At 47.4% G+C, this 24,177-nt stretch overlaps 1 protein-coding gene across 1 annotated transcript in view; it reads left to right on the plus strand.

Annotated features, from left to right (window-relative positions):
* The first annotated feature begins 558 nt into the window (after nt 1-558).
* ATIC (5-aminoimidazole-4-carboxamide ribonucleotide formyltransferase/IMP cyclohydrolase) overlaps nt 559-24,177 on the plus strand; it is a 30,021-nt gene continuing 6,402 nt past the window's right edge. The window contains exons 1-12 of the mRNA XM_055121661.1: nt 559-789; nt 1,163-1,289; nt 5,657-5,733; nt 7,114-7,180; nt 10,540-10,628; nt 11,583-11,734; nt 12,027-12,183; nt 14,443-14,568; nt 15,654-15,761; nt 16,508-16,593; nt 17,752-17,841; nt 21,896-22,024. Of these exons, the coding sequence (XP_054977636.1) occupies nt 771-789; nt 1,163-1,289; nt 5,657-5,733; nt 7,114-7,180; nt 10,540-10,628; nt 11,583-11,734; nt 12,027-12,183; nt 14,443-14,568; nt 15,654-15,761; nt 16,508-16,593; nt 17,752-17,841; nt 21,896-22,024 (1,227 nt within the window). The 5' untranslated portion in view covers nt 559-770. The remainder of the gene's footprint in view (nt 790-1,162; nt 1,290-5,656; nt 5,734-7,113; nt 7,181-10,539; nt 10,629-11,582; nt 11,735-12,026; nt 12,184-14,442; nt 14,569-15,653; nt 15,762-16,507; nt 16,594-17,751; nt 17,842-21,895; nt 22,025-24,177) is intronic.

Genomic DNA, 24,177 nt, shown 5'->3' on the forward strand with positions numbered 1-24,177 from the left:
TAACTAAAACTATGACACCGATTGAAAAATTAATAAATACATATTTTATATATATAAATTTTCTCTTAGGGAAAAAATAAGCACTCGCATGTCAACTTGACTGATTGCTGTTATTAGATCATCTGTAGAGCCGTTTCCCATTTCCCAGGTGCGCAGCCCGGTGACTCTGTACACAACCCTGGAGGACGGCAGGAGGAAGTTAGCAGCCAATTCGGCCTGAGCATCGCCCCTCGGTGAACTATACGGCATCCCTCGCCCTTCGGTCGACTCCGCAGAGGCCGCCTTGGGTGAACCGCAGGATGGGACCGGGTCGCGTCCGAGGATAGAAGCCCAGGTGCATCCCCACTCAGCTCTGGTACCCAAATCCCAGGGAAGCCCCGCCCCGGGAAGCCCCGCCCCTGGAAGCCCCGCCTCTCCCCGCCCCGCCCGGGAAGCCTCGCCCTGCAGAAGCCCCGCCCCTCCCAGGGGAAGCCCCGCCCCGCCCCGCCCCGCCCCGCGCCCAGGAAACCTCGCCCGGGGAAGCCCCGCCCCTCCAGCGCTCCGCGCCCGGGAACCCGGAAGGCGGGTTGCGCGGCTAGAGGGAGGGGCGGGGCCGGGGGGGCGCGGCCGGGCGGGGCCGGGGCGGGCCCGGGCGGGGCACGTGACGGGTCAGGTGACCGCCCGGCCCGCGCCGCTTCCTCTGGTCCCGGCAGCGACCCGCGCCGCCGTCTTCTGCACGTGGCGTCCAGGCCGCGCTCGCCGCTCGCCCCGGATCCCCGCCGCCTGCAGCCATGGCTCCCGGCCAGCTCGGTGAGCCCCGCGCGCAGCCGCCCGCGTGCCCGCCTCTGCCCCCCGGCCTTGGGGCGTGCGGGCGGGCGGCCTCGCAGCTGCGCAGCCCGAGAGACCGAGCGTGGGGTGGGGATGGGAGGGGGGTGTGGAAGGGAGATGGAGGTGGGGGATTCCCTGCATCGTGATCAGCTCCTGCAAACTCCCCGGGATGGGGGCGTGGACGGGAGGTGGGGGGGTTCCCGTGCATCACGATTAGCCCCTGCAAACCCCCTCATTATCATGCGCACCCCCTTTCCCGCCCATCTCTCCACTTTGGTGAGAAGCACTTTGGTGCCTTGTACTGTGAGGGATTGATTGATCGATTGATTGATTGAGGAAAATGTTCTGTTCGCAGCCTTATTTAGTGTCTCTGACAAAACCGGCCTGGTGGAATTTGCCAGAAGCCTGGCCTCGGTGGGTTTGGATCTGGTGGCTTCGGGAGGAACCGCCAAAGCCCTCCGGGAGGCCCAGCTGGCCGTCAGGTAAGATCCAGATCCGGCCACCCCAGGCCACCTCGCCCTGGTGTGTGTGCTGGACACACTCCCCCCTGCAAGGGCAGGAGCAGGACATGCCACACCCCACTCCCTCTCCCCAGCGGCACGGGGCTGCTGCAGTTTCAGGACGGAGAACATGATCCAGGGCCCGGAGGCCTCGCTGCAGAGTGCTCAGTGGCTCCCTTCAACACATTCTTACAGGCCAGGCCTTGTGCGGTGCAAGAAGGAAACACTGGAGTGAGGGGCTCCTGGCCTCCAAGTTTGAGGGCCCTTAGGTGAAAACCACTGACATGCAGATCCCCCCCTCTCTGTCTTGCCTTAGCATCCCTGGTGGCCACCAGCAGGTGTAGACCTGTGGTCTCCGCAACACACAGGCTGCTCATTGTCTGGGTGTGGGTAGGAGGAATGTGTCCGCCCTCGGCCCCAGGAGCTGGCATTCTGGTGAGAGCATGTGAAGCTTCTCAGAGAAGATAGAGGGGCCAGAGTCACCGCACAGTCACTTTGCCGGCGCCCGGCCCAGTTTGATCCCAGGCACCCCTCCAGCAGCCCCGCCGGGAGAGATCCCTGAACCCCTCCGGAGTATGACGCAAAAAATAACAACACAAAGGCCACAGAGGGAACAGTTGTCAGAAGTGACATCAGAGGACGGACACACCCCTCTCTCCGAATGCATTTTAGGGAAGGAATGAAAGTTCAAGCCGCCTTTCTTGTCTAGCGGAGAGGGAAGACTTGCCTTCTAGACCCGGGTGCGGGCAAATTCCCTTCTCTGCTTTGTAATCCCTGTCTGGAGTGAGCAGTTCTCGGTTACTCTAAATTTGAGGGTTTCTTGAGGCCAGAACGCCTCATTTTGTTGAATAAATGCTTTCTATTTCTTGACTCTTTGAAACTCTGGCCTCTTGCCTGTTTTTTTTCTAAGGCTCCAGTGAGAACTAGAGTGGAAGGCCAGGCAGCTCTTTTGAAATCGGGGCTTGGGAATCCAAAATCTAGGCCATGGTGCTTCCCTTTGGACCACACTGGGGCGTGTTCCACTGGGAACCCGCAGATGAAGCCTGAGCCTCTTCCTCCGTCTTTCTTTGCCTACTAAACTTGCAAGCATTTTATTTTATTTAAATTATATTTTATTTTATTTTTTCTTTCTTTCTTTATTTATTTTTTGATTTTTGGATCACACCCGGTGATGTACAGGGATTACTCCTGGCTCATGCACTCAGGAATTACTCTTGACCTTGCTGGGAGGCAAGGCATATGGGATGCTGGGAATCGAACCTGGGTCAGCCATGTGCAAGGCAAACGTCCTACCCGCTGTACTATCGCTCCAGCCCCATTGCAAGCATTTTAGGTATAAACCAGGAGACAATACAGTTCACCCTTCAGACTGTTCTGTGACCCAACCTGCACATTCCGTTAGTTTGTTCGTGTTTAGTCTGAGGCTCTCTCTTCCGTCATGGCTGTTTTTTTTTTTTTAAAGGTGTAGCCAGCATTGTGCATTCACCTCCACCATGGCTGAGTTTTTTTTTTTTTAACATGGGCGATGTAAAACTGTTTCCTGTTAGGTAAGAAATTGTTCAGACTGTGAATGTAGATTCATAATCCTTTCCACTTGTTGTGGGGTGTGTGTGTGGCACACCCTTCAGTGTTCAGGACTTAACTCCTGGCTCTGCACTCAGGGGTCACTTCTGGCCGTCTCAGGGGACCTTATGGGATGTTGGGGAGAATCCAGGTCAGCCTCTGCAAAGCCAGTGCTGTACCTGTTGTACTATAAATCCCACGTCAGCCTTACTGCTTTTTGTTGTAGGTAGCATTAACCTAGGGCTGGAGCAACAGCACAGCAGGTAGGGCGTTTGCCTTGCACTCGGCCCGCAGGGCAGAGCCTGGCAAGCTATCTGTGGCATATTTGATATGCCAAAAACAGTAAGAAGTCTCACAATGGGGACGTTACTGGTGCCCATTTGAGCAAATTGATGAACAACGGACGACAGTGCTACAGCATTAACCCATTGGATAAATAATAACGCAGCTGAAGCATGGAGAAATAACTTTTGCCCATACAACTTACACAGATAATAAGAGACTTTTAAAAAAAATTTATTTTTTAATTAGTTACAGTGAGGGTATGTACAGTTACAGATTCACACATTTTTGTTCTTGTTTTTCCCTCATGCAATGTTTAAGAGCCCATCCCTCGACCAGTGTCCATTCTCCACCACCCATGAACCCAGTATCCCTCCCACCCCCCAGTCCCATCCCCCCTCACCCCACTCCCCCTCTGTAGCGGGGCATTCCAATTTGATATCTCTCTTTCCTTTTGGGTGTTGTGGCCTGAAATAGGGGTATTGAGTGGTCATCCTGTTCAGTGTCTAGTCTACTTTCAGCACGAATCTCCCTTCCCGCGCAGGATCTCCAATCACATATTACTTGGTGTTCCCTTCTCTATCTGGGATGCCTTTCCCCCAGCGTGTGAGGCCAGCTTCCAAGCTATGGAGCCAACCTCCTGGTATTATATACTACTATTCTTGGGTGTTAGTCTCCTACTCTGTTGTTCTGTGTTCCACAGATGAGTGCAATCTTTCTATGTCTGTCCCTCTCTTTCTGAAGAGTCCGGGTTTTATCTCAGGAAGTGAACCTTGAGATGTGAGGTAAACTGACGAAAATTTATTCAGTGAGTATGTAGACAATTCTGAAAAATGTTAACTTTACATCTCTATCTTAAGGAATAATGAGATTTTCAGTTATGCCAGTCATTCATTCATTTTAAGAAAAGATCTGCCTTAGGAGTTTTAATTGTTTTCAGTTGGAGAAAACTGGGTTTTATTTTCTGAGTTCTGACCAGGGGAATTTTGAATTGGGAATCAGTGTCAGCAGTTGATGGGAGCCTCTTGCATGCTTGTTCCGTCACAGTCCCACATCAGTAGACTCTATCCAGGAAAAAGAGCTGGCATAATTGGATGCTTGAAATGTTTATATTATTTTATTATAAATTAGGTCAGTACAGTGCAGGAAATTTGAAAGTTGTGGAAACTAGAAGATAGTAGTGTGACTTAATTTGTTAAGCATGTTGATGCCAAGGATTTAAAAAAATCCTATTTTTTTTCAAGTACATTGTTTTTCACAGTTCACGGTGAAGATGTTTTACTTCTTGATTTTTATTTTTGCTTAGCATGTTTTGAAGTTTTTTTGTTTGTTTTTGTTTGTGTTTATTTTTGCTTTTTTTGGGTCACACCTGGCTATGCACAGTGGTTACTCCTGGCTCTGCACTTAGGAATCACTCCTGGCGGTGCTCAGGGGACCATATGGGATGCTGGGAATCAAACCTGGGTCAGCCTGGGTTGGCGCGCATGCAAGGCAAGTTTGCCTTACCCGCTGTGCTATTGCTCCAGCCCTGAGGCATTTTTTTAAATGTAACTGAATTTACTTAAAAATAATGCCAGAGAGAGGGGCCAGGTCACTTTGATGATCTGGATAGATACTCAGATATGTCTATATTTGATAGTATTTTTTTCAGCTTAGTTTTTCTCCCCTTGTAATAGACTTGAATATGACAGAGTCAGATCTGTTGGGTTTCAGTTTAATGCTTTGAAAGTGCTCTTTATATATTTATTTTGGTTTATTTTTTTGCATTTCAAAGCCTTTGATTCATTGAACATTTAATTTTGTGTGCAGTTAACCTTGTATCACTTGTGTCACTTGTCATCTCCTTGATCTTCGATTTGCTCGAGTGGGCACCAGTAACTCTCCATTTGTCCCTGTCAAGTGCTAGTGTAGCCCAAATGATACCTGCTAGCTCCAGGAATAGGAAGAGCCTCAAATCGTTCATTCAGGGTTTTGACGAAGAAGTTAACCTTATATTCCAAATATAAGCAGTTCTTGGCAATCTTTTAAGTTTTTCCCACCTGTTTGGTTTTCCGACTTTAAGCTTCCTTGATTATTAAAGAATTTTCTTGTTCTTTTTGTCAGGGGGTTATACCCAACTCCTTGTTGGGCGTAGGAAGGTGGGGGTCACTGCTTGCTGGTGCTGGGGGTCTCTTCATATGTTCTGGGGGTCAGAGCCAAGCTTCCTGCGTGTGGAACATGCGGTCTAACCCATCGAACTCGCTTTCAGGCTTCTGTATTCTTTTAACTTCCGTTTGTTGTTACGATACGGACATTTCTTGTTCATTAATGTTTATTATAGATGGCCAGATTGCTTCTCGGTTGAGTTTATGTCTTAATATTTCATTCATGTGGCTTATGATTCAGTTTTTGAAAACTGAAAAATCTCTAAAGGAGAGCAGTGGATAGTAGCGGAAGATGCTTTTGAGTAACGTGGAGTGGCAGTCGGGCAGAAACAAAGCTGTGATCTGTTCATCTGTTCGCAGAGACGTCTCTGAACTGACGGGCTTTCCCGAAATGCTGGGCGGGCGTGTGAAAACCTTGCATCCTGCAGTGCACGCTGGTAAGTGTCTGCTGCTTTCAACTGAGAAGAGTTGGTGGGTTTTAGAAGTATTTTATTCACTTGCTTTGAAGAGTAAATGAGGGGGAAAGGAAAGTCATGAGCTCAAACAAAATCTTTGGAGTTTGTATTTTTTTTTTTTCACGTGCACTGCTGAAGTTCATAGCACCTAAGACCCTCTTTAAAATCTGGTGTCCTTTATTTTATGGTGGATTTAGATTGTTTTCCTCTGTTTGTTACTGGTCATGACCTGATAACTAATTTAAAAATCTTTCTTGCTGGAGTTAATGAAGTTACTTAGATTTTGTGCATAAAAAGCCATCACAGTTGAGACTTGGAGTAAAGCTTCCAATGTAACTGACTTTCAAAAGAGTTATTTTTCAAAACACTTTACTTTCGTCTGTCCAGAGAAAAATTGCATTTTGACCATAATAGCAACAAATGGCAGTATTATTAATGTTTGCAATTACAATAAAATCCATTATAAAAAGCTTAACCCCGAAGAGTCATCAGACAAGCTATGTGATTAGGGGGACCGGCAATAGCTTTTGTGAAACTTGCTTTTACTTGTTGCTCAAGGAAAGAAGATTGGGGAACTGATACAAAAATATTTTAAAGGGTCCCTAGTGATAGTACAGCAGTGCGGTGTTTGCCTGGCTTATGTTGGACCTGGGTTTGATCCGTGGCAGCCCATATTGTCCCCCAAGCACTGCCAGGCACGATCCCTGAGCACAGAGCCAGGAGTAAACCCTGAGCACCTTTGGGCATGGCCTCCTACCACCAAAAGGTTTATTTATTTTTTTCTATTTGGGTCACACCCATTGATGCTCAGGGGTTATTCCTGGCTCTGCACTCAGGAATTGCTCCTGGCGGTGCTCAGTGGACCATATGGGATGCTGGGAATCGAACCCAGGTCGGCCGTGTATAAGGCAAATGCGCTTCCTGCCGTACTATCACTCCAGCCCCAAGTTTTTAAAATTTTGAATATATTTATTAATCTTACTAATTTATTTTTCCTGGTGCTCGGGTGCTATGTAAATCCAGGGACTCACATCTGTGAGCCATGCACTCCACTTGTTATATCCCTGGGCCTCTTTTTTTTTTTTATTTGGCAGAAGGGGCACCATTGACTTGTCTACGGGTCATTTGTGGCGGTGCTCGTGGAGGCATCTGTAGTGCGGGAATGGAACTCGGGTTCACTGCGTTAGGGCAAGCACCTGCCCTTACCCCTCTCCACGCACCTCTCTGGCCTGTGGCTCTCCTTTTTATTCAGGTGCTCTCATGAGACAGTGCTAAAGGCTTTATTCTAACTAGTGGGATTACCTCAGAAAGAGGTCTCCTGCTACTGATTTTTGGAACTAATATTTTCATTTCATTAATTAGGAATCTTGGCTCGTAACATCCCAGAAGATAGTGCTGACATGGCCAGACTTGATTTCAATCTTATAAGGTAAATCTTTAAAGTTGAGTTTTCAATATATTAGAGATTAAGTTTATAGAAAGAGTATGCCAGAATCATCATTGATGTTAGATTGAGTTTCTTGATCGATCATGATAGATTTTTATTTAGGACCTTTTGTGTGACCTTCAGGTGTCAGCATTTAGACTTTGCTCATTTTATAGTAGCAAAAGAATAAACTTTGCATTTTAAGGAGTTATAATCTGAATTGTATTGCTTGTTGGCAACTTGGTTATTTGCATGAAGCTGTGCACTGTTTATTTTAAATACACGCAATGTTTTGTTCAGATATTATTCACATAGAATTCCCCACTTTATATTTCAGTGATTATTAGCCTATTGAGAGTTGTGTCTCATCTCTACCATTTTTTTTTTTCTTTTTGGGTCACACCCGGTGATGCACAAGAGTCACTCCTAGCTCTGCACTCAGGAATTACCCCTGGCAGTGCTCAGGGGACCATATGGGATGTTGGGAATCGAACCCGGGTCGTCCGCGTGCAAGGCAAATGCCCTACCCGCTGTGCCATTGCTCCAGCCCCACCATTTCTACCATTTAAAAGTATCTCATCCCTCTTCCCTCTGGGACCCTCCCTCCCCAACCCCCCACCACTAGCATTCATTCTTCATTTGAGTTCATTTTCATTCTCTCACCCTCTAGCCCTACAAAACCACCAATTGTCTTATTTTTCCCCCCTCTCTGAATATACCTGTGTTGATACTACATATCACTGAAATATGATAATATGTGGCATTTTGTCATTAGTTGCTTAGTTTTAATTTGTTCTTAGCAATCATCGAGAGCTATAGTATCTCAGTGCCTTCTTTGATGCGGAAAGTCACCCGTCATATGGATATGACCTATTCTATCTACAGTTCATGTTTGGACTGTATTGGGGGATAGGCATCCAAAAAATAGCTGTGGATATTCATTTCTAAGTTTTTCTATGGACATTCATTGTCACTTCAGGGTGGAACCTTTTGGTCATTTGGTATCTGGACCCTCGTGAGGAGATCCACCCTACTGTTTGCCAAGGCAATAATCATTTTACAATTCCTGTGGCAGGGTACAGAGGTTGTATATTTTTAAAAAATTTCTAGGCACCCTATGGGTATTTAAGATTTGTGTTTTCTTTCGGACACCAATGCTCTTAAGCCCATTGCCCATTTTTATACGTTTGGAAATGTGTATTCAGATCTTCTTATTTCCTGCATTTAGTTATTTTGCTTTTTTTTATTGAGCTGAGTTCATTTTCTTCTGTGCATTATATTTATTTAATTATTTATTTATTTATTTATTCTTTTTTCTTTTTGGGTCCCACCTGGGAATGCAAAGGGGCTACTCCTGGCTTTGCACTTAGGAATTACCCCTGGCGGTGCTCAGGGGATTATCTGGGATGCTGGGGTTTGAACACGGGTTGGCTGAGTGCAAGGCAAACTCCCTACCCGCTGTGTTGTTGCTCTGGCCCCTATATTTGCTTTATAAAAGCTGGAATTGCTTTTATTCTGTAGTGTTCTTAGCTCATCATAAACAATTTTTCATGATGTTCAATTTACTTATTTTTTTTGTTGGTGCTTTTGTTTGCTATTCAAGAGGCCATTGCATAGTCGTAGGTAATGAACATTGATACCTGTATCTTTGAAATTTTAAGAATTTTATATTTTACTTAGTTCCCTGTTTTTCTTCATGTTACTTTTGAAATCATATATTTAACTGTCTGAATGTCCGTGCCACCCAGGGATTGAATCAGGGTCAACTATGTGCAAAAGCCTATATTATTTTTCCAGTCCTCTTCCTTTTAAAGACGGTTTTGGATATATAGGATGCCTTGTATAGCAAGGGAGTTGAAATTTGTTTCTATTTTGATTCTGTAGGTCAGTTTGGGGGAATCTTGCCATCTTAACAAGCCTTCCAGTCCACCTATACTGTATCACTGTCATCCCATTGCTCATCAGTTGCAGGAGTGGGCGCCAGTACCGTCTCCATTTGTCCCTGTCTCGTGCTAGTGTAGCCCAATGGTGTCTGCTCACTCAAGGAACATGACGAGCACGTTGTTGTTATGTTTTTGGCATATCAAAAATGTCATGGGTAGCTTGCCAGGCTCTCTGAGAAGGGCAGGGGCTTTGAGCTTATATAGCTGAGCTGGAATTGCTTTTACTAAACTAAAAAATTTTTTCAACAGTTTTATATTCTTTGTATAATTTTAGTGTATATAAAAATTAAATTTTTAGTGTATAGAAGCCTTAGTATAATTTTAATTTAAAAATCCTTAGATTTTTAAAAATTCTTAATTTTTTTCAGATAGTTTTGCAAATGGAATTGTTTACTCTGTTTCAGTTTTGAATTGTTGATGTATATATTAAGTTCAGTTCATTGTATATCCTTTAACCTGTTGGATTTATTTGTGGGTGCTCATGATTTGGGGGTGGGTGTGTCTTCTTGTTTGCCATTTTGGATTAGTTCTGTACTATTATTTTATTTCTTTTCTATTTAGGGAATCACTGTGAGAATGACCCTTACAAGGCTGTTCATGGTTAGGTCTCAGTCATACTGAGGATATTCCAACACCCATCCCTCCACCAGGGTACATTTCCCAGCACACATGTCCCCATTTTCCCTCCCCTCACCCCACCCCACTAATTCTGTACTTTTAAATTGTTCTTTCAGCCATTTAAAAACAAGCAAAAAAAATCTTTGTTATGACCTGTCTGAAGAGCAGATATTTCAGCCTAAGAATGATTGATTTTTTTTGTCCCTTTGTTGGACACCTTCTGTTAAGTAGACTCTGAAATAAAAATCTAAATAGTATTCCAAGATGAGGGGTGTGGCCTGTATCCTAATATTTTACCATTATGTATATTTTAAAAAAATTTTCGGATGACTTGATAGTATAATAATGGTGGCTGAAGGTACTTAACCAGCACGTTGCAGTATGATTTGGCGGGAATAGCTGGACGCTAGGCCCCGCTGACTATGGCCAGTGTGTGGAAGCCGACTTTGGCAACGGAAGGAGGTCCTGGCGTTTCATCATAACCACCGGGTTGTCGTAACTCTCAAACGTCAGGCTTAGCATTGTGGGGCTCTCCGGACTTGGATCATGTGTGCAGGGCTGCTGGCTTGTTTCACCTATCTAGCTGTGAACTTTTATTTGTTTGGACCACACCTGGTGTAGCACAGGGCTTACTCTGGTCTCTGTACCTGGGGGTCATTCCTGGTGTGACTAGGGGACCGTGTGTGGTAATGGGGTTAAATTAGGTTCGGCCGTGTTGCAAGGCAGGTGTCCTGCCCACCGGGCTGTCTCTCGCCCCCAGCTCTAAATTTTGAATGCTGGTTAAATCCCTCTCTCTTTCAGAGTTGTGGTTTGTAATCTGTATCCCTTTGTGAAGACTGTGGCTTCGCCAGATGTCACCGTTGGGGAGGCTGTTGAGCAAATTGATATAGGTAAGTTGGACAGGATCATTTCTGAACGCAGGAAAGAATGATTTCCATTTTCAGTGAGATTTTCTTTTGATGTTCATGGAGGGAGTAGAAAATCGTTTCTTCTAGTCTGGTTGTCATATGCCTGTGTTTTTCTAAGGAATTTCTTGGTGCAGAGTTTATATTCTTTTTTTCCCTTTTTTTGTTTGTTTGTTTGCTTTTTGGGTCACACCCAGCGATGCTCAGCGGTTGCTTCTGGCTCTGCACTCAGGAATAATTCCTGGCGGTGCTTGGGAGACCATATGGGATGCCGGGGAATGAACCCGGGTCGGCCTACCCACTGTACTATCACTCTGGCCCCTTTTTCCTTATTTTTAAAGTTTAGGTTTTTCTTAATTATCTTCACTCTTACTAAATTGTACGTTTATAGGATTTAACTATTTCATGTAAATTTGAAAAGGTATCAGCACAGCATTGTTTATAATATTGTTTCAATGTACTTGCCTGTAAAGATACAGTTTTCCACTTTATCATTGATGTACAATTTTGTGGAATCCCAGGAGATTAATTTTGTTCATCTGTATGTGCGTAGACGTCACTGCCGCCACAGTTTTTTTTAAAAAGGGGGCGCGAGAACTCTTGCCCTATTTCTTTTCTTATGTGGGATAAGAAAGAAGCAGTAAAGCAAGAACAAATCACTAGAACAAGTCCTAATGATTAGGACTGAAGATTATTTTCCTGCGCATACATGGGGAGGGGGTGGGGTCCGGACCCCTGGCGCCCGTGCTGGAGGGAAACAGACCTTGGTGGCGGATGTAAATGTTGGAAGGATGGAGGCACTGAAATGTTGATCCGTAGTGTTGTCAGCAGTACTGTTCTCCAGGAAGAGCGGTTACAGGAAATTCCGGCAGTGGTAGCAGTAGTCTGGGAGCGCTGGCCAAACTCATCAAGGTACCTAAATGGTCTTTTGGTCCCAAGGTGGAGTGACCCTGCTAAGGGCGGCCGCCAAAAACCACGCACGGGTGACCGTGGTGTGTGAGCCTGCGGACTACGCTGCCGTGGCTGCCGAGATGCAGAGCTCCGACAGCAAAGACACCTCCTTGGAGACCAGGCGCCAGTTAGCCTTGAAGGTGGGCGCCCCCCTCCCCCCGTCCCCCAGCCTTGGAAAGGAGCCGGTCCCTTCTCGGGGGATGGGACCCGCTGCCTGCCTCTGTCCTCTCATTGTCAGTGACCGGAGCGGCTGTTAGAGGTGGCAAGGGAAGGCGCCCTCCCTCCCTCCCCCCCGAGCCATGGCATCAGCTGCCTTGTCTTCGGCACGGGCACGGGTGGGGTGTGGTCTCCTCGCTCCCCCTCCGACGGTCTTGTCTGCACCTGGGGAAGTGGCTGCTCTCGGCGCACCCCCTGACTTAGATTTCCCTGCAGGCTTTCACTCACACGGCGCGGTATGACGAAGCCATTTCGGATTACTTCCGGAAGCAGTACAGTAAAGGGGTCTCTCAGATGCCCCTGAGGTACGGAATGAACCCTCACCAGTCTCCGGCCCAGCTCTACACAATGAGCCCGAAGCTGCCCATCACAGGTAAAGGCTGAGTCTTAGGTGCCATGATCGGGGGCACTTTCTTGTGTGTGTGTGTGTGTGTGTGTGTGTGTGTGTGTGTGTGTGTGTGTGTGTGTGTGTGTGTGTGTGTGTGTGTGGCGGGTGGGAGGTGGGGGGGTCCTTCCTTTCTTGGACGACTCGTGACTGGCAGAGAAAGTAAATTGCATAATAGCGCCTATATGACCTCCCATCAATGGCCAACATCCAGAGAGAGACTTAAAAGCAAGCTCTCGGAAGCTTTAGCTTTAGCTTCTGAGATATCTTGTAGCCTACTTCTCCCTCTGGGAGAAACTGGCAACCTTCTGAGAGTTTCCTGCCCACATGGGACAGCCTTGCAAGCTTCCCATGGTGTAGCCATATGCTAAACCCAATAACAAACTGGATCTCATTCCCCTGACCCTGGAGAGCCCCCAGTGCGACATCGTTAGGAGGGCTGAGTCGAGATGGACTGCTAAGATCTCAGGGAAAGGACGAAATGAGAGGTTACTGAGCCCGCCCGAGAAATCGGTGATTAACGGGATACTGTGATGACCTCCTGGAGCTTGAAGCGCTGGTTCATCTCATGCACAAGGCGTGTCTGCTTCCATTCTGCCAGTCTCGGGTTCTGGAGAGACGTCAGGTTGGACCGGCGGAAGGCCGGGTTGGCAAGCTGCCGGTATACAGGCAGAGCGAGGCAGAATCCCCCGCGGTTTGGGCTGTGGATGGCCGGGGTCTGAGGGCCACCACGCCCGGGGCCGGCACTGCAGACACCAGATAGGAGAGCCTGCCGGGTCAGCTGTGGAATGCTCCCGACTGGTCAGGGACAATCAGAAGCAGATTCCTGGCCTCGGGGACGAAGTGGATGAGGTTAGGAATGTGAGGTTAGAGGGGAAACGGCAGTTCCTGAGTGCCACGCCTTGAGCCGAGAGCTTAGTCAGCACTTGCACAGTTGTGTTGCGTTTGTAAGGTTGGACTGCCCCCCCCCTCCGCCGGCCCCACGTCTGGAAGGAGAAGAAGGGGGGGGCGGCGAGAAGGACCTGGGCTTTGGTCGAGGGGTCAGGGCTGGGTGAGAGTGAGAAAGGCAAGCACGCAGGTGTGTTTGCTGGACGGAAGGCTGGTCCAGTCACATAAGTTTGGATGTCTTGTAAGCAAGTCACAGGATTTCTTCCGAACACACGCATTTTCTCAGCAGAAGTGTATTTCTGTCTTTGCAGTTTGAGTATTGGTCACTTGGGGCAGTTTAATAAAATCGATGGTGGTTGTCTGTGTATAGAAACAATGGAATTAAGAGTCGAAATGTGTGTGGTGGGGTGGGGGTGTGCTTAATTACTGGTTTTCTCCTTGGGGCGAGGCTATAGCTCTGACCACCCAGGGTGCCGGGGATTGAGCCTGCCAAAGCTCTGTTCAAAGCAAGCTCTGCTTATCAGTCCCGCCTAGATGGGGTCATTCCTTAAATTAACCAGCCCAGCTTCACATGATCTTTCTTCTTCGCTGCCTCACTCCGTCGTCATCATGTATGAAGTGGCTCTTTGCACAGTTGGTTGTCTGCTTGGCCAGATATGGTACCCTTGGGGTGTACACTAGGGGTCTCCGCCTGGGTGTGAGAATGTTCGTACATGGGTCGTTCGAGTTCCGGTGTCCAATGGGCTGGGGAATCTGGTGTTTGGTTCACCTTTTTTTTTTTTTTTCATCAATGCTTGTGTGCCTCTTAGATTTAATTTTTTTTTTAAGGCACTTTAATTTTTTATTTTTATTTTTTTGCTTTTTGGGACACACCTGATGATGCACAGGGGTCACTCCTGGCTCTGCACTCAGGAATCACCCCTGATGGTGCTCAGGGGACCATATGGGATGCTGGGAATCCAACCCGGGTCAGCCGCTACCTGCTGTACTATTGCTCCAACCCCGCCTCTTAGATTTAAAACATTTTTGGGGGGCTGGAGTGAGAGTACGGCAGGTAGCGTGTTTGCCTTGTACACAGCTGACCTGGGTTCGATTCCCAGCATCCTGTATGGTCCCCTGAGCACCGCCAGGGGTGATTCCTGAGTGCAGAGCTAGGAGTGACCCCTGTGCATTGCCAGGTGTGACCCAAAAAGCAATAAATAAATAAATAAATAAATAAGAAAATAAGTAAATAAATAAAACAAAACGTGTCCGTCCGGCCTTGGTGTGTATGTTGTTTCTCTTCGGGGAGAGTGAGCACGTGCGCGTGCTTGTCCTTGCTCGCCTTGAGCCGGGAAATGTGACTGTTCTCGTTTGTAGTGGTAAACGGAGCCCCCGGCTTTATCAACCTGTGCGACGCCTTGAACGCCTGGCAGCTGGTGAGAGAGCTCAAGGGCGCCCTGGGCATGCCTGCCGCCGCCTCCTTCAAGCACGTCAGCCCGGCAGGTAAGGAGAGCGGCGGGACGGGCTGCCTGGCTCTTGTCTTGGGGCTTCTCAGGAGCTGGGCGGAGTCCGACTCCGCTGTTGCCAGGTTATGGAATTGGAAGCCAGATGGGTCGGGAGCCAGCATCACGGGAGTAGCCTGAGGAAAATCTCAGCAGCATCACGGTTCCCTACTACGTAGGTTTGTGTGACGCGAGGAGAGAGGAAGGCCGGGTAGTGTTTGGGGAGTAAACGCACGGCACTTTAGAGAGTTACGTGGATGAAAGCGATTAGACCCGGTCCTCTTCCTCCAGACAGCGTGACGGAGCAGACGAAGGGAGCTTGTGCCAAGGATGCTGCAGCCGTAGAGCCTCCATGCGTTCGTGGAAGGCATCCCCTCCCAGGGCCGAATTTCCCGCCTTCTGCGGACCGTCCACGTGGGGCTAGATCTTGACTGACTTTTTTTTTTTTTTGCTTTTTGGGTCACACCTGGCTCTGCTCAGGGGTTACTCCTGGCTCTGCACTCAGGAATTATCCCTGGCGGTGCTCAGGGGACCATATGGGATGCTGGGAATCGAACCCAGGTCGGCCGCGTGCAAGGCAAATGCCCTACCGGCTGTGCTATCGTTCCAGACTAGATAGATGTTACGGGGGGGATGTCTTGGCTCGGGCACCGACAGGCAGTGATTGAGGTTTGGGGCGTGTCCTGTGGTTTTTCTGTACAGGAGCTGCTGTTGCAATCCCACTCAGTGAAGGCCAGGTCCCTTCGTGCTGATTCTGCAAAGTCCCGGTTACTGGCACACAGCGCTTATCTGTCTCTCAGATCACTATCCAAGATCACTTCAATAGTCAGTCAAGATCTAGGGGCTGGAGTGATAGCCAGGCCCGGGCTCGGCGAGGGAGCAGAGATTCCCCGCTTCTCAGCCTTCCCTCTAGTTCTGCTGTTGGTATGCATCCAGCCAAAAGAAATAGACCTCTGTCTGATTCGGAACCGGCCCCCGAGATACTGCTGCAGGGACTAGATAGATGTTATGGGGGGGATGTCTTGGCTCAGGCACCGACAGGCAGTGATTGAGGTTTGGGGCGTGTCCTGTGGTTTTTCTGTACAGGAGCTGCTGTTGCAATCCCACTCAGTGAAGATGAGGCCAAAGTCTGCATGGTCGATGACATCTTCCAGACCCTCACGCCCATAGCCACGGCGTACGCAAGAGCGAGAGGTCAGAAGAGCAGTAGGGCTCTGGGTGCGGGTTCGGGTTTGGTTTTTGGAGCAAGAGCGGTGTGTTAGCCTAGGTGCAATAACTTGTCCTCGGTTTCAGTCGAAGGCTGCAGATCTTTAGGTTATTTTCTAGTACTTAGGAATAATCACGTGAATGCTTAGAAGTAAATTCATCTGTAAAATGTATTTTGGTCCAGTAAACGGAAGCGTAGTTGGAATTTGGTGCGTAGAATTGCAAATTTATAGTGAGAGTTAATGTGTATTTCAGAAATACCTGTTTCATGAGTTTAACATGTAAAATGTTTTGACACATGTTTGGTAAACTTGACTCATGGGCTGAATGTCGTCTGCCACCTACTCCTTTAAATAGTTTGGGACTTTATTTTTATCAATATAGTTCTGAATTCTGTTTTTATGAATATAGTCTGCTATATATCTTCAGTGACTGATTCCCTGCAGCCGCTGAGCTGAGTTCCTGTCACAGATAAGTGACTGTAAAGTTTCAAATTTTTCTACTGTCACAGAAAAAGCTTGCTGAGTGCTACTGTAGAAGGTAAAATTAAAATATATTCCAAGTGGTTATTTCGGTTGAAATGACTCCTAAACATGTGATTTGTCTTTTTCCATAATAATGTTAGCTTTAGAGAAATGTGTTCAGATAGATCATACTGGGCAGCTTTTAAACTGTTTCCGTTGTTGTTGAAAGGTAATGTATGATGAATATCTTATTTTGATTTTTATTTATAGGGGCTGATAGGATGTCTTCTTTTGGGGATTTTATCGCCTTATCTGAAGTCTGCGATGTTCCTACTGCCAAAATTATCTCCAGAGAGGTGAGTGGTGAGCCATGGGTCAGGATTCCATGGATTAGGCTGGAGAAATGTGACGGCACTTGGGGCATTTGCCCTGTGTGGAGCCAACCTGGGCTCCGTCCTCTGCACACACACCCCTCCCCCAACCCCCATGGTGATCCATCCGTGCGCACGGCAGTTATTGTCACACACATACCTCCTAAAAGAGGAATCCAGTGATCACTGATCGTCTCATAACTGAGTAAGACGTTTATTGAGTTCAGAACCTTTATACATATACATCCAGCAGATTCATTCGCTCAGTGTGCTCTGTAGAGTGCTCATATTTTCTCTAGACTGTGAATTACCAACCGCGTGGCATTATGTGATTTAGTGAATATTCCAAATGAGTATTTGACTAATATGAATTAGTTTATATATTTCATTCTCTTATCTCCCACAGTAGTTTTCTTAATGCCAGTGTTAACTCTGTTTTGAAGAATTAGGGATACCACCTTGGATGGCATGATGAATCTTTAAAAAAAAAAAAAGAGTATTTCAGTGCTGTTGATTTCCCAGTGTTATTAGTCTGCCAGTAGCGGGCACAGCTATGTGGCACGCCACTTCCGAGCCCCCCCCCCCCATCCCGGCAGAGCCCCGGGGCTCCTTCCCTCCCCGAGAGAACCTCGTCCGGGTGTGTGACCCCCACCCACCCCACCCCCACCCAGCACCCCCAACACACTGATGATGACAGGGGCGCTCGCCAAGGGAATGGAAGGGGGCCGAGGGGATTGTTTTTTCCTACCCTGGAACATGTACTCAGGCTCGCTGCTTGCTTCTATGCAGTTAAACCTCGAAGGAAAGGAAGCAGGTAGGGTGGCGGGTGAGGTCAAGAGAAAGCCGTTTGCTGCACAGCCTTAGCTCTGAGAGAGAGCCTGTGTTCTCTGTTAGGGGGGGGAAGGGGAAGGTTCTCACAGCCTTGAGGGCACTTAGTTCTCTAGGCTGTTGAAGAGATGTTCGCTGGTTTCTCTTTCGCAGTGTCCTGGATAAGCCAGGGCTTTCCCTCCCCTTCCCCGACCACCACCACCACCACCACTGGGCACCGAAGGCGTGTGCCTCTGAGGTCATCTCTGAGCTCATCTCTTGTCCCTCGCCATTGGTTTGCATTTCCTCAAACAGACGTTGATGATATGTTTGCAGGTGTCCGATGGTATCATCGCCCCCGGCTATGAAAAGGAAGCTTTGCAAATCCTCTCCAAAAAGAAAAAAGGGGCCTACTGTGTTCTTCAGGTTAGTGTGATTTGAAGGAGGTGTGCGCCTACATTGGTGTGGGGTGTCTCCCCCCCCACCCCATTCCATCTTTCCCTTATGGTAACCTTTCTTAGACCACCCACTCCCACCCCAGCCACAAACACTCCCCAACCTGCATTTGCTTTGTTTTGTTTTAAGATCAGGGTGCCTTTCTTGCCCTTCATTAAATGCTTTTAATCACATTTTTTTTTGCTATCCAAAAGGTAATGTGATCAAAACCTCTCTTGTCTTTCCCTTATGCAAATCTGGTAGCATTTCTCCCACCCCTTCCCTTTTTGGATACTTTTCTCACTTATCTTCTTAAATTCTCTACCCAGATTCAGTAAGTATTTTCATTTGTGGGTTCCCACCCCAACACCCCCTTATTTCAGTGGCACCCGTGCACACAGCTACACTATTGTTGTTTTATCTGTCTTCAATTAGGTGACCCATCACTGGGTGTTAGTGGTCACATATATCCTCTCCTTGAATAACTCAGGGGGAAAGTTGTAGGAGTGAAATTAGAACTCCATTGCAGACGGTGTTGGTAATTTTGCTGGATGCCGCCCCCTAGAGATTGTGCAGTGCATTTTATGTCTAGGATGTGTAAAGGAGCTCGTTTTTTATTTCCAAGCACCATTGCTAGGAGTGTGTAAGCTTAACACTAAGGTATATGAGGGGCCAGAATGTTAGTACAGCAGGTGGGGCTCTTGCCTTGAGTGTGGCCAGCCCCGGTTCAATCCCCAGCACCCCATATGATTCCAGGAGCCCACCAAAGGGGATCCCTGAGAACAGAGCCAGGGGTATGCCCCGAACACGGTGAGTCGTGGCCCAGACGAAAGGGGCGAAATGGGATCTCTGCTTTCACTATCTCGCTATGTATGTGGAGCCCTCTTACATTTCAGGGGATTTTTCACTTCCTTTATGTGCCCAGTCTATTCATGTTCTTTGCCTGTTTTTCTAACTGTTGAGATTATTTCCTTATTCATTTTCATAAATCCTTGTGTTTTACGTAATCTTAAGATAAAGACGGATAAAGAAAGGAACTATTTGAATTGAAAGTAAACATTCATAATGCTGCTTATCAGAAGGTAATTGGGGCCTTGGAGCGTCTGGGATTCCAGCTTTGCAGCGCGGAAGCTAATAGGTACACGGCCTTTATCGCAGGCTCTCACTCCCGGGGTGGGTGTTATGGATTCCGAGTTGGCTTTCCAAGGAAAGAGCAAATCGTTTCACACTGAATATAAATACCGTTCGGGGGAGATCCAGGGCGTCGGAGGGCTGGAGTCCAGGCTGCACGTGCAGGGCATTGTGTGCACAGAATGTGTACCCTGGTGGCACGTGGGCACTGCAGTAGTGGTGACTAGGTGACTATAAGCAGCACCCGCACAGCCAAACCCGACAGCGGCCAGGAGTGGCCCCGAGTTCCCCAAGCACTGCCTGAGAGGCCTCCCATCCCAAACTAAGAATACGGGAGGCACACAAAGGCTGTCTTAAAGACACGTGACCACGTGTTTACCCAAGTCCGTTTGTTATCACTGGACTCCGCAGTTTCTTCATCGTGCAGTTCCCGCCGCTGTTAGGAGAATGGCGTGCTTACGATTACGTGGGCTGTCAGGGGCGCGGGGGCAGGTGTGTGTTTCAGATCCCTCATTCATCTCTGCCTCTTCAGCACCCGACAGTCGCATACATAAGGATGTCAAAACACTTACCTGGGCTGCTCTGTCCAGTATTGATTTTTGCTTGATTTTACTTATTTTGGGCGGTTGGGTTTTTTTTTTTTTTTTTTGAGAATTTTTCTTGACACAGGGACACATAATTGCCACCATGAGGCCGCTTAATCCTCTTCTGCCTGTCTTGGGGCTGGTTCGCCACATTTAATGGAGACATCACACTTGCAGAAACTTTGTGATCCAGAGACAAAGGGAATGTTTTAGAATGAAGGAAAAAATGAACTGCGTGGAAGTCATAGGGTGACTGGCTTACAGACTTGCAACCCAGTGCATCCTGACTCGGCTCAGCTGCAGAATGAATGAAGGAACTGTTAGAAACATGCCCGGTCTGAGAGGGTGTACTTAGGCACTCTCACACCTTCCTTCCTTCCTTCCTTCCTTCCTTCCTTCCTTCCTTCCTTCCTTCCTTCCTTCCTTCCTTCCTTCCTTCCTTCCTTCCTTCCTTCCTTCCTTCCTTCCTTCCTTCCTTCCTTCCTCCCTCCCTCCCTCCCTTCCCTTTCCTTTCCTTTCCTTCCTTTCCTTCCTTCCTTCTTTTTGGGTCACACCCGGCGATGCTCAGGGGTTACTCCTGGCTCTGCACTCAGGAATGACTCCTGGTGGTGCTTGGGGGACCATATGGGATGCTGGGAATCCAACCCGGGTCGGCCTCGTACAAGGCAAATGCCCTACCTGCCGTGCTATTGCTCCAGCCCCCACATTTCTGTCCTAACAATGGAAGGGAGCCCCATAAGCAGTGCTCAGGAGGCCCTGGGGCCTCTCACACAGCTCCTCGTGTGCCTGCAGTTTGCTGGGGCCTCCGGACCTCCATCCCAGCCTCTGCGGCCAGACCTCTCTGGCCCTTCATATTTCTGGAGTTCACAGTTCAGGAGGAAGGGATCCATCACATCAACTGTTCCCTTTAAAATGGACACAGGCTATGAATCCTCTTTACCTCCCTTTAACTTTCTTGAAATCAAATGTTAGCCAGGCATTTTAGGTTTGTAGAAAGAGCCGGAAATTGGAATCTAATCTTTGTACCAGTGACCTTTTTTAAAGTTAGTTTCTTTGTTTTCAGCAAACCTTTTTTTTCAAAATTGCTCTTTTGAAAGGGTTACGAAGATGGTCCTTTGAGTTAGTGTACTTTTAACTGATGTACTCGCTGGGACCATTTGTTTGAATATATTAAATTCAAACGCCTCATGTGATAATAAGATCTATGAAATATCTCGAAGGAAAATATTGGCGCCTGGTGATTCTGTTACATGTGCTTAAATTAGAAAAGCACATGCACTTAGAGTGAAATCTCACACAGAGATAAGGTTTTTGAGGGATGTAGACACATTCCTTTTCACTTATACTTTATTTATTTATTTATTCTTTAGAATATCACTTAATTGCTGTTTTACAGAAGTTCCACCTATATTGTAATTTTTTTAAATTAGTGAATCACCGTGAGGTACAATTGCAAACTTAGGAACATTCATGTTTGCATTTCAGTCATACAGTGATCGTTTACCCATCCCTCTCCACCAATGTTCCCGGTATCCCTCCCACCACCCCCATCCCATCCCCCACCACCTCTCCCCACCTCTTCGGCAGGACATTCCCTTTTCTTCTCTCTCCTTTCATTTATACTTTAAATTTGTGCTGTTCAATACACAACAAGGTTGCAACAAAGGGCCAAAGGCGGAACGACAGGAGGACTTGTGGTTGGCCTTCGACCTCCATGGGGGGGGAGGGAGGGAGGGTTAGTCCAGAAAAGACAAGTACATAGGGACTGCCCAGCACCTGGGCAGCCTGGTGGGTGCCTCCTGATGGCTGTCATTAGCACAGTGTTGCTCCCCCACCCTGGCTCCTGCAGGGGGTACGTTGCTGAAGGTAATTAGTAAGTGCATCCACACACAATAGCTGCTTGACGAGCAGAGCTTCCAGCATCCTTTAGTCAGCAGGCACCGTCCAGTATAAGGCCCTGAAAAATTTCTGTTCTCTGTTGCCCTCCACATCTGGACTAAATATTCTCTTCTTGCCCGGTTGCAGTTTTTGCTTGCCTGGATTATATCCGAAAAGACAGAAACTGTTTTACCCAGGGACTAGCCCAGTCTTGAGTGTTTTGTTAGGGGGAATGATTCCCCACAGAACGCACCTGAATTTGTGAGGGGACCTGAAAGGGGTTTGCTCGGGGGTGAGGCTATAGGGCTCTGCAGAGTGGGACGTGGGCCCCGTTTGATGGGTGTGGGGTTGGCATTACGTACCTGTGAAGCCATACTAATGGTAGGGTCAATCACAGAACTCCCATCCAAAACAGCTTAATTGAGTTTCTACTCTGTAAATTTGTTCCTTAGATGGACCCATCCTATGAGCCAGATGAGAATGAAGAGCGCACTCTCTTCGGTCTTCGCTTGAGCCAGAAAAGAAATAACGGTGTCATCGACAAGTCGTTATTTAGCAATATTGTTACCAAGAATAAAGACGTAAGTTTTGAATCTGTAAGCACCTAAATGCAAGTGACTCCGAAGGCCTGTTCAAATAGGAGTCATTTTGTTTGATTTCAAAGCCCAGTTTTTAGTGGTTAATATGCATTAAGTCATCAAGTAAACTTGAAAGCTTACAAATGAAAGAACCATACGGGGTCAGAGTAATAATAGAGTGGGCAGGGCGATTGCCATCTCTGTGGCAAACCAAGTTTGATCCCCAACACCACGTGTGGGCCCTGCACCCCCCAACATGAGCCCTGAGGCCAGAGCCAGGAATAAGCCTCGAGCTCTGCCGGTGTGTCCTAAAAGCAAAAAAAAATAAGAAAAAGCCATAATAGAGGGTTCTGTGCATATGTACTGTATGAAAAAATCCAGGGGACTGGAGAGATAGCACAGCAGGTAGGGTGTTTGCCTTGCACGGGGTCAACCCAGGTTCAATCCCCGGCATCCCATATGGCCCCCTGAGCACTGCCAGGAGTTAATTTCTGAGTGCAGAGCCAGGAGTAACCCCTGAGCATCGCTGGGTGTGACCCAAAAAGAAGAAAAGGAAAAATCCAGTGAACATAAATAGGATCATTTCTGAAAATAATTATGTTCTCTTTTATGCCCTTTTTTTCACACCCCAAGCTATTGGTATATTTTTACATTAATTACTACAGATTTGTATCTGTCCAAAGACCCTTTGGGTCGCTGTGTAGATTGGTACTGTGATGGATAGCCACCTGAATCTTCATAGATTGAGGTCCCAGGATGGATATTTGGGTGGTTTCCTGTGTAGGTATGTTTTATTCTTATTTTCCTTGTGTTTTACAAAGGAGCTATTCCCAGAATAAGGTGGCTTTTTTTGTTTTGATTTTTTTTTGTTTGTTTTATTTGTCCCGAGGCCACACCCTGCAATGCTCTGGGCATATTGCTGGCTCCGAATTCTGGGAATCACTCGTGGCTGTGCTCAGGGGACCTCATGGGTACAGGACCACATGCAAGGCAAGGACCTTGCCCACTGTACTATCTCATGTCCCAAATTAAAATTTTAATTACAGGAATTAGATCATATAAAACACAACATTGCAAAGGAGATGGGGTGTGTGTGTGGCGGGGGGTGTCTCTGTTGTTAAAGACGCCAAGATTTGTGGCATAGGTAACAGAGCTAAGGAAATGGATGATTTTTTTTTTTTTTGCTGGCTTTTTGAAATGCCATAGTTGGGGGGAATTTTTTTGCTCAGTTAATGTTGCTTCCTGTCCATACTTTTTTTCTTCCCAGTACTTCAGCCGTGTCACCCCACTGTTTTCTTGTCTGCTGGTGTGCCTGCTATTTTTTGATCGAAAGTTGGGAACTGGGTATGAATAAAACATGGAGCTGTTTCGAGAGTTTGAATGATGTTTATTTTCTCCTTCAAGGAGTGGTCTTACATTTTAGGAGGCATGTTCATCCTGACAGGAGCTGAACTGATGGGATTTTAAGCTTCGGTTTTTGTGGAGCCTGATGTTCTTTTGGGCCCGGGAAAGCCTGGGTGTCTGTCGGGCTCAGGTTTTTCCCCTTGTATCATCTGAACCCTGCTTTGACCCTCAGCCCAAAGGGATGCCCAGATCTGCACTGATCACGCAGCGCTGGTTTTATTGCCTGCAGCTTAGAAAGTGCCTGGAGGCTGGTTTTTCCAGTTTATCTCTGGGATCTGTACCCCTAAGAAGCTGCCTCTGGCTTCTGTTTGCTCCTAGAAAGGCCTGAGTCTCCTCCCAGCCACTGGGATTTCCGCAGGCCTGGGTGTAATGCTCAGGGCTTAGTCCTGGCGGTGCTCGGGCACCATAGTGTGGTTCTGGGGATCAGGGTATCATGTAGAGTGAAATCCGTCTGAGGGAAAGGAACAGACTCTGAATATGGGATATAAAGAAACTTCCTGGGGGAACATCTAATGCCCTGTGGCCATAGAAACGAAGAGCAGGAGCACTGGCCTTCTGTAGGGAGCTTGCCACTAGGGCAGGGGTGAGGGGAGGGAAGCTGGGGGCATTTGGGGGCATTGGTGGAGAGTAGTTAGCACCAGTGAAAGAAGTGATGTTATATGCCTGAAACTCAATCAGAAGTATCTTGGTAACTTTGTAATTCACTATCATCTAGTTTTTTTTTTTTAAAAAAAAGGAAATAAAAGATGCCT

Source organism: Sorex araneus, chromosome X (assembly GCF_027595985.1).
Source record: "Sorex araneus isolate mSorAra2 chromosome X, mSorAra2.pri, whole genome shotgun sequence".
NCBI classification, from domain to species: domain Eukaryota; kingdom Metazoa; phylum Chordata; class Mammalia; order Eulipotyphla; family Soricidae; genus Sorex; species Sorex araneus.